Source organism: Pholis gunnellus (genome assembly GCF_910591455.1).
Source record: "Pholis gunnellus genome assembly, chromosome: 16".
Lineage (NCBI taxonomy): Eukaryota > Metazoa > Chordata > Actinopteri > Perciformes > Pholidae > Pholis > Pholis gunnellus.
Genome location: NC_136543.1, coordinates 2076823 through 2088992, shown reverse-complemented (window position 1 = coordinate 2088992; position 12170 = coordinate 2076823). Strand labels below are relative to the sequence as shown.

At 41.8% G+C, this 12170-nt stretch overlaps 1 protein-coding gene across 2 annotated transcripts in view; it reads right to left on the bottom strand.

Annotated features, from left to right (window-relative positions):
- The window catches only part of phf14 (PHD finger protein 14), a 90871-nt gene extending 82166 nt beyond the window's left edge, over positions 1-8705 (bottom strand). For both annotated transcript variants that reach the window (XM_079176225.1, XM_079176226.1), the window contains exons 1-4: positions 8634-8705; positions 6184-6294; positions 4145-4908; positions 2820-2952 (exon numbers count right to left, since the gene is read on the bottom strand). In XM_079176225.1, coding sequence (XP_079032351.1) covers positions 2820-2952; positions 4145-4908; positions 6184-6294; position 8634 — 1009 coding nt within the window. In that variant the 5' untranslated portion in view covers positions 8635-8705. The remainder of the gene's footprint in view (positions 1-2819; positions 2953-4144; positions 4909-6183; positions 6295-8633) is intronic.
- Between the last annotated feature and the right edge of the window lie 3465 nt (positions 8706-12170).

Genomic DNA, 12170 nt, shown 5'->3' with positions numbered 1-12170 from the left:
GCTCTGTGTAGACGCTCGCTTTGTGGACTTCGGCTCATTCCAGCTTTTGATCTCTCACCCTGTCCGTGTGCGCCTACCTTTCATGTCAGCCTCTCTTCTCGTCTGAGAGGCAGTGATGGTGTCTGGACAGTGGTGCGGCGCAAGAACAAAGAGAAGCAGGGAAGTCGAGCAGCAAGACCGGCTCGTATGAGCTCAGGATACCGACAGTTCGTCTCTCATCACTGCCTGAAAGTCCTTCCTTGTTTGACCTTGTCTTAACCTTCAACAAAGTACTTTGTGACCTCTAGAAATGAGCTAACCTGTTATGAGCACACCTTCATCTCCAGCTACAAAATAAAGCTGATACTTACAAGTAGGTCAGGATTATTTGAACAATTCCAGATCCATTACTTATTTACTCTACAGACTATCCGATTGCAGTGAATACATTACTATTGCCCAGTGGAGGCATACACAGCAAAAATAAAATAGGGCCCAAAAGTTACCCTTGAAGTAATCCAAACAACATTTTAACCATAAATAAAGATGATTTCCTTTAGAAACAGACTTGTCTATTTTCTAGGACTAGCGATTTTGAAAGATATGATTTGCGATATTGGAGAGAATGAACATTTTTACATCATATTCTCATTTTCATTGAAAAAACATGATTATGGTGTGATTGCATATTGTGCAGGGATCTGAAACACACAAAGAATACTATGTGTTGGCCATATTTTGCGCCTCCTAGACATATTGTGGTTTTGATACAATTTTCATGAGTTGATGGAGTCCTATTTTCACATACATGTAGTAAAACAGAGCCCATACCACCACTGACGTTCATGAGTAAGTCATTAGTTACCCTAAGAGAGCATTATCAGTACTACACAATGAATAGTTTATAGTGATGGTGAGTAAACAGAACCCTCCTTAAATCTACTTTGTCTTGTTCTCTGTTTTCCACCACTTGTAACCTATTCTATAAGTACTCTTACCCCCATCAGAAACGTTTCCTTGGGTGACTCCACCAGTAGTAGGCTTACCACGGTATTCGGTGTTACCAGTGTTATGGCATACACAGGTTAAATTACTTTGCCCACCATCATTTACATTTATTTATAGAAATTACCAATTTAGTTCATTTTCACGTATCAGCTCGCACGTTCATCAAGTAAAAAAACTGTAGTGAATATCTGCTCCGCACAGCACAGAGTAGCAGGAGACAGACTTCACTCATCACATCACGAGGGGAAGGACAGTTGACCGACTAGACCATGGTGGAAAGTTTGGTGTCAAAGCGAAAAGAAAAAGTGCCTATTTGGCAATATTTCAGATTTAAACCCAATGCTAATAGGGATCCTGATAACGTAACATTAAATATATGCACCTAATATAGTCTGTTTTGCACGGAACAGATGGAGAGGGGAAACATTTGTGAAAGCTTGACACACAGCCATCCAACGTTAGAGATAAAAGAAAACGCTCTACAGATATTGAGCGTCATGGATGAACATCTTCTCTCGTAAAATGTCCAGAGTAATCGGCAGATCGCTAAGTTGCTAGATTCTGTGCTGTAAATCTCAAGGATAAGATCATATGTCTTGACAAAAAACAGCTGAGCTACTGAGTTAAACAATAGATCTATCCACTGCTGGCACGCATACACATGAACTCAAAAACGGATTGCCAGAATAAAGTTCCATATTTTACTGCCCCAGACCATTCATGTCCTTGGATAGGGAGATAGGAGTGCTGCCACGGCCTCCTCGCTCTCAAGCCTCTGCTGCAAACCACTTAGTCTCCCTTCTGTGTCTTTTTCAGGGAGATTAAACGTGTCTCAGAGGAAGAAAATATCAAGCAACCGAACGAACAAGATAAAGTTAAGACCTGCTCCTAATATCTCCTGTCTGCCTATGGAGAATTGGTGATTAGGCCGGTTCCCTCCCACCAGCGCCTGTGCGTGTGCGTGCATGTGTGCGTGCATGTGTGCGTGCATGTCATAAGAGTGAGTTAGACTGTCTGAGATAATCCAACAAGTCCTGCTCGCAAAGGTGTTCGCTGCTTCACGGCTGAACCCTGATACAGCTCAGCCGGTCACAGTGATGGTGGACTGTGTGCAAGCTGTGAGTTAGTGTGACGTTGTGTATTTTATGTGAGATGAGATTACAGACATGTGAACGTGGGCTGATATTTAACCCAATGAAAGTCTGTATTCAGTGCTCAATATTACCGTGTTCCTTTATCATTACATTTGTAAAGCACTTTCAGCTGCCACTTCGTATGAAATGAGCTTTTTGATAAAATCATATTAGCTTTTATTATTTAAACTATGTCAGCGGGAAAACCAATGAATGGGGAGTCAACAGAAGTGCGTACGTTTGCTCTGGACAATATGGATGATTGTGATGCAAGGTGCAGTGCAACGGGTAACAAACACTAACATGTCCATGTTGTTTTCTATGGCAAGGCTCACTCTCACTGGTGTTTTACATGCTCCACTGTGAAATAGGGCGAGCCCCTAAACATGTATGAGCTGAATCTGAAGTCACGGAGCTAGAGTAGGGAATATGTACTATAAACATTTGCTGTCCAAATTAAAAGCAGCTGCTCTTCTCAGTCTGCCTTACTTTGACTTGTGCTTTTCGATTAGTACAACAAGGGGAAATAAAGTAATAAATGAAGTAATTGAAAATGAATGGTGTCACATTGATCCACCTCGCATGGTCAGCTTTCACTATGGATGTCTGGGACAGCACCAATCCAAAAGAGATGACCCACAGAGTCATTGATCGGGACAGATACCTCGACACTATATTGGTCAAAAGTCAGCAGCCTACCTTCGTGCACAGTCACCCCACAGTTGTCACACTGGATGATCTCATCTGCGTCCTCGCTGTTGTCTCCCAGACAGACGCAGCAGATGAGGATGTGCTGCGTGCTCCAGGTTTGGGACCGGTCCAGCAAGGCATCCTGGGGGATCAGGAAACAGAGACACAGTAAAGCCACTTATCCACGTCCCCTCCTCCTCTGATCTGACCATAGATCCAGCAACTGACTGTTAGTAAATCTCTTATACAATGCTCATGGACACTGTGCTAAGTCGATTACAACAGATGCAAAGATTCTCCTGGAATCACGCTGATACCATCTAAAGCTCTCATTGGATTATATGGTGACTTAGTGACTCATATTGTTGTTTGGTATTATGGAGTACCATACAAAGAGAGTAGCCAATGTGCAGGCCAAATACCTAACTCCTGCAGTGGTCACATAGCCAGCATGAGGCGGAGGACTGCATTTGCTTCAATGCTCCGTAGCTCAGTGGTGTAGCAGCACTCTCACTCAGCCTTTTGACTCCGAGCACAAAGTCGGGTTCACAAGAACTTGTCCACAACCATGTGTACATAACACAATTATGACTTAAATCACACTATCTTACCTTAACAACTACAACATGCAACAACTATAATTTAGCAACTACAAACACTTTCCAACTAAATTCTTAGGGATGTACCGAAAGTCTGTTTCCGCATTCAAAGCCTCCATGGAGGTTTTTTTAATAAAGCTGTTGTCAGATTTTATGACATAACCCTCAAAATCAACAACATCCTCAATTTGAGAAAAGTGATTCATCAGATTAAATTTAATTGGACCATTAAATTAAATCCACTTTCTCTCTTTCAATTTTTTATTTTTGAAAAGCTCAACGCCAAAATATTTTGAGACAAAAACATGCATGAAAATGATTACGTCTTTCAATACACTGAATAATAATAATACTTTTCCAATACATTTCGGCCAATAATAAGACAATTCTAGAATCTAATTCTACAGATAGTATAATAAGGCAGTTGCATTTTACAAAGTCAAAAAACAGCCTCAGCTTTTCCTCAAATGTTCTATTTATGGTGTGGAATCCCAAAAACCTCCTGACATGACACGATAGAATAGCCAATTTACTTGTGACGTTAATTCAAATTCTTTAAAATAATATGATTTGATTACTGTCTGCAACTAATTTGTTACGTAATTCAGAAACTGTTTATCTTATTGCCAAGTGCGTTACACATACAACGAGTGTGGCTAGGTGAGTACAATAAACAGTGCAATAGTATAAGATATCATTTGAAAATTGACAATAAAATCCATAATAATTTGTCACCTCGTTGCCCTTTCCCTGGGACATGCTGTCGTTAGTCAGCTCTTCATCAAAAGCGTTGGTGCTCTTAGTCTTCTTCTTGGGTTTCTTCCCATCTTTGTCACTGTCACTGCTAGTGTTGTTGGTGTTGTTGGTAGTGTTGTTGTTGTCATCACCGTCCTCCTTCTCGTCGTCTTCATCGTCGTCGTCCTCGCCGTCGTCCTCGTCTTCGTCGTTATCGTCATCCTCGTCGTCCTCACTAGCGCTGCCCCCGTCCTCCTCCTCAGTGCCTCCTTTCTGAGCAGCTGCTTTGCCTTTCTTCTTCCCTGCCGAGGGCCTCCAGTCGTTGTCGTCCTCGCTGTCGTAGTCATCCATCTCGTTCAGTTCCTCCATCGTGGTGAAGTCCAGCTGGGGGCGGTTCCTGCGGAAATTCCATTTCTTGGGCTCGGCCTGAGACTCCTCTGTGTTGGCGCTGGCAGACCCGGACGTGGAGGTAGATTCAGTGCCAGCCCCTGCAGCGGGCTCGGGCTCTGACGTCTTCTTGCTCTTGCGTCGGCCTTTGGGTGGGGTGACAGCAGGGGTGTCTTTGGTGGAGCTGTCCGACGATGCCTGCTGTTTGGTCTTCTCTTCGTCTTCTGTTAGGTTGTCCTCAGCAGCAAGGTCTTTGGCCTCCTCTTCATCTATGGCATCATCTGCAGAACCAGCGTCGTTGTCCGAGTCGCTTCCTGAACCCGCAGCGCTCGCTTTGGACCCTTCCTCTTCACTGTTGTTGCCCGTGCCGTCCGATCCTGTCAGAACACAAAACAATGACAACAGAATCAAAAGAGTGAACAATGACAAGGGAGGCTTTCATTTTGAAGCAGCAAAATCAGAACATTTTCCTCCTCTCTTCCCTTTGCTCTCAGAACATTCTCTGGTTCCTCATTAGTGAGAACTAGCAGCCATTCCTGTTCTCATATTATAGTTAAATGAATATCTTTAGGTTTTGGACTGAGGGTCGGACATCACAAGACATTTGAAGAGGTCACTTCATTTGAAGAGGTCAAATCGTGATGGCCATTTGTTACCTCTGACCTCTGACATCAACAAGGCATTTTCGTCCACACAACTGCCGTTCACTGGATATTTTCTCTTTTTCGGACCGCTCTCTGTAAACCCTAGAGATGGTTGTGTGTGAAAATCCCAGTAGATCAGCAGTTTGTGAAATACTCAGACCAGCCCGTCTGGCACCAACAACCATGTCACGTTCAGAGTCACTTCCCGATTCTGATGCTCGCTTTAATCTTCAGCAAGTCGTCTTCACCTCGTCTAGATGCCTAAATGCATTGAGTTGCTGCCATGTGATTGGCTGATTATCTATTTGTGTTAACAAGCAATTGAACAGGTGTGCCTAATAAAGTGTCCGGTGAGTGTGTGTGTGTATATATATATATATATACACACACTACCGTTCAAAAGTTTGGGGTCACCCAGACAATTTCGTGTCAATTTTCAGTTTCTTCGCAATTTCTCGCATGGAATAGCTTCATTTCTAAGAACAAGAATAGACTGGCGAGTTTCACATGAAAGTTCTCTTTTTCTGGCCATGTTGAGAGTATAATCGAACCCACAAATGTGATGCTCCAGATACTCAACTAGCTCAAAGGAAGGCCAGTTTTATAGCTTCTCTCACCAGCATAACTGTTTTCAAGGGTTTTCTAATCATCAGTTAGTCTTCTAAGGCGATTAGAACACTGGAGTGATAGTTGCTGGAAATGGGCCTCTATACACCGATGTAGATATTTCATTAAAAACCAGATGTTTCCACCTAGAATAGTCATTAACCACATTAATAATGTATAGAGTGTATTTCTGATTAATTTAATGTTATCTTCATTGAAAGAAACAGTGCTTTTCTTTGAGAAATAAGGACATTTCTAAGTGACCCCAAACTTTTGAACGGTAGTGTGTGTATGTATATATATATATATATAATCATGGAAGCTTCAGTAGGCTTGTAACAAATGCTACCCTTTTCAATTATTCTTATTTAGCTCTTTAATTATGAAAAAGACTGTGCTTACCTGAAGCATCTCCCACTTCAAAGTCACTGTCGTCCGAGCTGTCATAATCCAAGACATCTAAGAGGGAGGCAGCGAGGGGCTTCACCTGCCGGCGCTTTAAGCTGCGGTCCACTAAAAAGAAGGACAGCGGCAGAGGAGGAAACACAAGGAAAACCAGTTTGAGTGAGCAGGTAATTGGAGCAATCGCAACCACATGAAACCTGTTATTAAAGTGTTGCCTAAAGATGATTACTCCCACACATGAGGAGATACAGCACCAAATGAATGATAATATAAAAACACCATCAAAGTGAGATTAATCAAAGGAATATCAGTTCTGTCCTCTATAAATATATATATACAGAGCCTTATCAAAATCGGATCGGTCCAAATATAACTAAAAGCATTAGTGCTGAAGTTGGCCAGCATGTTTTGTGATGATCCATTTAGATGTAAATCATTTCAAAACTTTGTCATTTATTCTTAGATTCATTTTTGAAACGCACGTTGGATTCCACCCACTGATGGCACCCCACAACTCTAGAAATATGTCCCATCAGGCTGTATCGTGCTTTAATTATAATCCCCGTTGTACTTTGTAACACAGAGCGATGACGGACAGGTTACTTTTTTTTTGCCTTCTTGGCCTTTGGTTTTTGAACATACAAAAAATAGGGACAGCAACATGTGCACCCCAAAATAAAAGAGTTGTAATCTTAGTTAGATTAGTGATATTTAAATATTTTTACAGTCTCACTCTTGCACAGGTGAGCTCCTTGCCCCGGCGACGTGTTTCATATAGTACGGTGTTAGTGAAGATGCATGTGTTTGGGAAGTAGTGAGCATGCCACTGGATAAATGAGACTTGGATATACTGAACAGTTTGAGAATATAGTGTGACAGTTTGAAAACAAATGTTTTTATATAGTTTTGATGTTGTAAAACGCTGCCTCTATTTACATCAATTCATCAAGACTTTTCTCAGTTTTTTGATTATTAATTCATTGTGGACGCATGCGAGAAATACACGGTTTTATTGAAGGTGACTAAAAAAAACACATTTTCAGTTTCAGCAACTAAAAGCTGATGCCTGGGTGCCAGCCTGGCAACCACTCTTAAAAGTGTGTAAGAGCCCTTGCATTATCTCATTAGTCTTTCTCCAACTTCCTCGACATTGTTTGCTCCATCAACAATCCCTACCAGCATGGGAAACGTGTAGGACAGAACACGAGCAGCAGCACAACATGTGTCAAAGCTGCACACGCTAAAACAAGAGAGACACATCATCAGTACAAGGCGGTGAGAGCAGTATCCTAATAAATATCAGTAAGAAGCAGTATGTGCCAGTGGAGCATGAGTGAAATACTTGATTGTTTCTAATATGTCAATGGAACAGCAGCGGCACACCAACTACTAAGAATCCATGTATGACAGCAAAAAAAGAGTGGCACTCTAATTGTCTTCGTCTTTAGGTTTACCATTACAATAAACTCCAAAAGCTCTTTGAAAAACAAAATAGCAACTTGAGCAGCACTATACTTAGTTCCATGTTGGATAAAACGCCACCTATATGGTTGTCTTTATAGCAACACGTGCAGCTGTTCTGCCCGTCCAGGAAGCAGGTCAGCTGAACTGCACAGAGGAGCTCTGTTTGGATCAGCCATGGTTCCATGTGAGGGGTTCTGGTTGTGTTCCTTATTGGAGGATAAGGCCCCACGACAGATGTTTGTTTACATTTTGCTAAACTGTAAACGGACCACGGTGACTAAATACAGCAGTGAACACAGATACGCGGCACGCAAGTTGAATCGGAATTAGCACAACAGCTTTAATTATAGACAACTCTGGCGCTGAAATTCGGACAAATATGAGATTCATGAACCTCACGTGCACACGGCGTTAGCCGTTAGCAAAGCGTTAGCAAACAAAGAGCACCACTACCAAAAAAGCTGCAGACCGCTGCGGGAAAGTCGTGCTATTAGAGCCGATAGTGAATCACACAGATTATTTTTCGCCCAACAGGTTAGTGCGTGCACAGCAATTCCGCCAAACAACTTCAGTGACACATTTATCGCAAGTTGTATCACCACCCCACGTCCTCGTCTGACAAGCAACGTAGCTAAATGTGGCTAGGCTAGCTGTGGTCATTCGCGTCAAATTACGGCATTGTTATGCAAACCACTCCCGTCGGCTTCACACAGATACAAGTATGCAAAAAGCATTGAATATTCCGGTTAGCCGAACAATAAAAGACCGAGAAAAGTGCCAAACGGCACAATATTAGCATTAGCATTATTAGCAACACCTAGTGCTAGTCACAAAGCACAGCTGGGCTAGCTTAGCCGACTAGCTGATAATTGGGAGTTGAAGGCAACACATAACGTTGATAAATCGGAGCGCTGGCAAATCAAACTGAACAAAACCCGTGCTGAATGTTCGAGGGAAATGACAAGGTGGAAAGCAGCACTCACTTTGTAGTTCGTATTTACTACAAGGAACAAGGCAGGTCTCCTGTTAGCAGCATGTTGTGTGGACAATGGAACACACAGCAGCAGTGACGTAGCCACGGCTGGAGGATGTTGCCATGGGGACACATATGGGAAAGATGAGGAGGATGGTTACATTACAGAGAAATTAATAAACAAGAATGAGGAGTAAATAAATAACAATCACATTATTTAATAACTGAGTTTACATAATTTGATAAATCAAATGCTGCATTGGAATATATACACATTCTATTTTTGGAAGCACGTATGTACAGCATAAGCATGTACAAAGACAGCCGTCATTACTGTGGAAGACTGGGAGCTGAATACAGAACAGTGTTGCCAGCTGCTGAGACTCACATTATTGCAGATTTCTAAGCATCACCTCAAATTAAGACAAATTATAAAGCATTCCAAAGAAACCTATTAAAAACAATGACAAAAAGAACCAAGACATTTTGGCCCCCAAAAAACTGTAGACATTATAAGAACATCTCTTTCATGTTTGTTAACGTTATGGTGGACAGTAAAACACAACCAGTGATCAATTAAAGGGAAACTCTATTAAGGTACCGCACACAAAAATATGTTTTTTGAGTTGAATAATATAACTGTACTTTGATGAAACACAATTCTAGTGTTAATATTGCCATTTTCTACTGTTGTGTTATCTACTGTAAATCAGCCCTGAACCTGCAGTTGACCGTTTAGGAGTAATCTACATTATGAAATTCATATTAGAAAAAAATTATATCAATGCTTCCTACTTCACTCACATCCTCTCTTTTCTTTTTTATTTCTTTTTTGTGTGCAAATAAGCAGTGGATAGAGTTAGGCTCAGACTTGGGCGTGAAGTTACACTGTAAGTGTCTCAGTAAGGTGTTATTCCACCTGGAGCCTCCAGAAAAGGTTTAGTTTTCCTTGTCATAGTTTTCCAAAGTGTGTAAAAGTCTCCTGGAAGGATTGAACTGCATTATTCCAAAAGATAGTCCCTCACTTGGTGTTTTGAGGATGGGGGTATATATTTATTTATATAAATTTATCTACATTTATTTAGATTTTATATTATAACATCTGTTACAAAATATATAAATATGAAAATATTGTGTATTGTTATTGTTGCAGTTGTATAACAGTTATTAGAACACAACAGACCTTTTCATTCTGTTTAAATGTTTGGAACAGCTTTGTACTCAAATTGCCTGAATTGGATTTGCCTGAGTGCTGAAAATTACCGTTTAATTTTCCTTATTTAAATTTCTATTTTTCCTTCTTGAAAACATTTTTTTTTCTTGTGAAAAGTCATGCTCTCACTGTATTCAGACTTTCTTTGGGATTCATGAAGAAACTGAACATTTCCTTTCAAAGGATGCTTTTGCATAAAAAAACTCTACTTTGGCTCATTTTCAAAAATGAGCTTTGTTTCTATTGTCCTTCACTGACTTTGCCAGTTTAGCAAATAAGAGACGATTAAAATAAATGAGCTTAGATTGATCCTGATACATGGAAAGGGGAAGACTGATGGTGTAGGAAAGCAAAAGGGATGATTACAACTGTCCTTGCCTGATGACAAATGGCTCTGCATTGTGCTGGAAAGAGGTCGTTTTTTATCAGCTTGTATCAAAACACTTTGGGGATATCACAGTGGCCATCATTGTCATCATCACTATCATCATTTTCATCATTTTCTCTCCTGCACTGATTTGATCAACATAGAACCTGTGATGCAGCCAGATGTTGGAGGGAAGGAGACAAGTGATGTGTCTGATATTACGTTGGTCAATGTGATAATGTTAGTGAGGCCAGGTGTAACTTTAACAAAATTCCACTCACTGAATTACAGTGTTTTACCAAGTAGATCCCAGTTTATATAATTCCTGAGTATACAAATGGATATAGAGCTGTAAAGTAAAGTCCTAAATATTAGGTCAGATGACACATTGAATTCCACAAGATATGTTTCTGACCTCCACTTGGCCAAGCATTGAACTGAGTTAGAATATAATAATAATAATAATACTTTCATTTTATATAGCGCTTTTCTAAATACCCAAAGACGCTTTACATAGCGCAGAGACAAACAGAGCAAACAAAAAAGAAAAAGAAAAAAAGAGAGAGGAGCAAACAAAGCAAACAAACAGAACATTTTGGTAAAAAATAAAACTGGAGAAGCTGTGCGGAATGGGTCATGTAGTGGAGGGCAGGGTGCAGGGGTTAGCAGGTGAAGGCAAGTTTGAAGAGGTGGGTTTTGAGGGTTTGTTTGAATGATGATAGGGAGGGAGCCTCACGGATGTGGATGGGGAGAGCGTTCCAGAGGGGGGGGTGGTGCAGCAGCTGAGAAGGCCCTGTCACCCCAGGTCCGGTGCTTGGTCCTGATGGTCTTCAGAGCGTTTGCACCGGCGGACCTGAGGTAACGGGTTGGGGCGTGGAGGGGGAGGAGGTCTGAAAGGTAGGGAGGGGCCAGCTTGTTTAGGGCTTTCTAGTTGGTGAGTAATATTTTAAAGTCTATTCTGTATTTGACCGGGAGCCAGTGGAGGTTGCGAAGGACCGGGGTGATGTGCTCATAGCGGCGGGTGGAGGTGAGCAGTCTAGCGGCAGAGTTCTGAACATATTGGAGTTTATTGAGGATTTTGTTGGGAGAGCCAGAGGTGCTGTTGCAGTAGTCGAGTCTGGAGGTTATGAGGGCATGGATGAGAATTTCGGTGGTGGCAGAGGACATGGAGGGCCGGAGGCGTGCGATGTTCCTGAGGTGAAAGAAGGCAGTTTTGGTGATGTGGTTGGCGTGGGGTAGGAAAGAGAGGGTGGGGTGGAGGATGATACCGAGGTTGCGGACCTGGGTGTAGGGGGTGACGATGGAGCCATCAATTTTGAGAGAGAAGGGCATGGCTGAGCGAATATGAATATCGATAATTGCATGTTAAAGATGCAGCACAGTTTTTTCTCTTTATAAATATTTGTTCAGGCTCTGTGTCAATAACAGCAGCCATGTACATGCTGCGGCCGATAGCTCCTATGAATTCTGCTGCAGCTTATTGTCTTGATTTGATTTTTTTATGTTTATTACTGGAACACCAATGGCATATGACAGAATACATTCATCAACATCTGAAAAGGTAGCGTGAGGATTAAGTGCAGTGGTCTTTGAGACGATCACCGCCCACGGCCGACCAACCAGCCAGACTTGCCAGACCAAACGCCACCAAACTGCCCTGAGGAGAGCCGACACATCTTTAGGCTTCCTCTCAATTTTCTTCTGTTTTACGTGTGTAACTACAGTAGTTGTGCCTTAGACTCAGAGTGCTGCCAAAACTCACGTAACCTACAGTCAAAACTGCGCCTGAATGCATCCTCTGTAGATACTGGTGGAGGACTGAAGCAACTGCTGTTGCCATAGTGTGCTGCTTTCACTTCACTGCACAGCCTGTGAGTTATAAGTCAATGTGGTCTGGACACTTGAATATGCGAGCGAAAAAAACATACAGTCAGCTCTTATTGTGTTTTTAGTAATTGGACAAATCT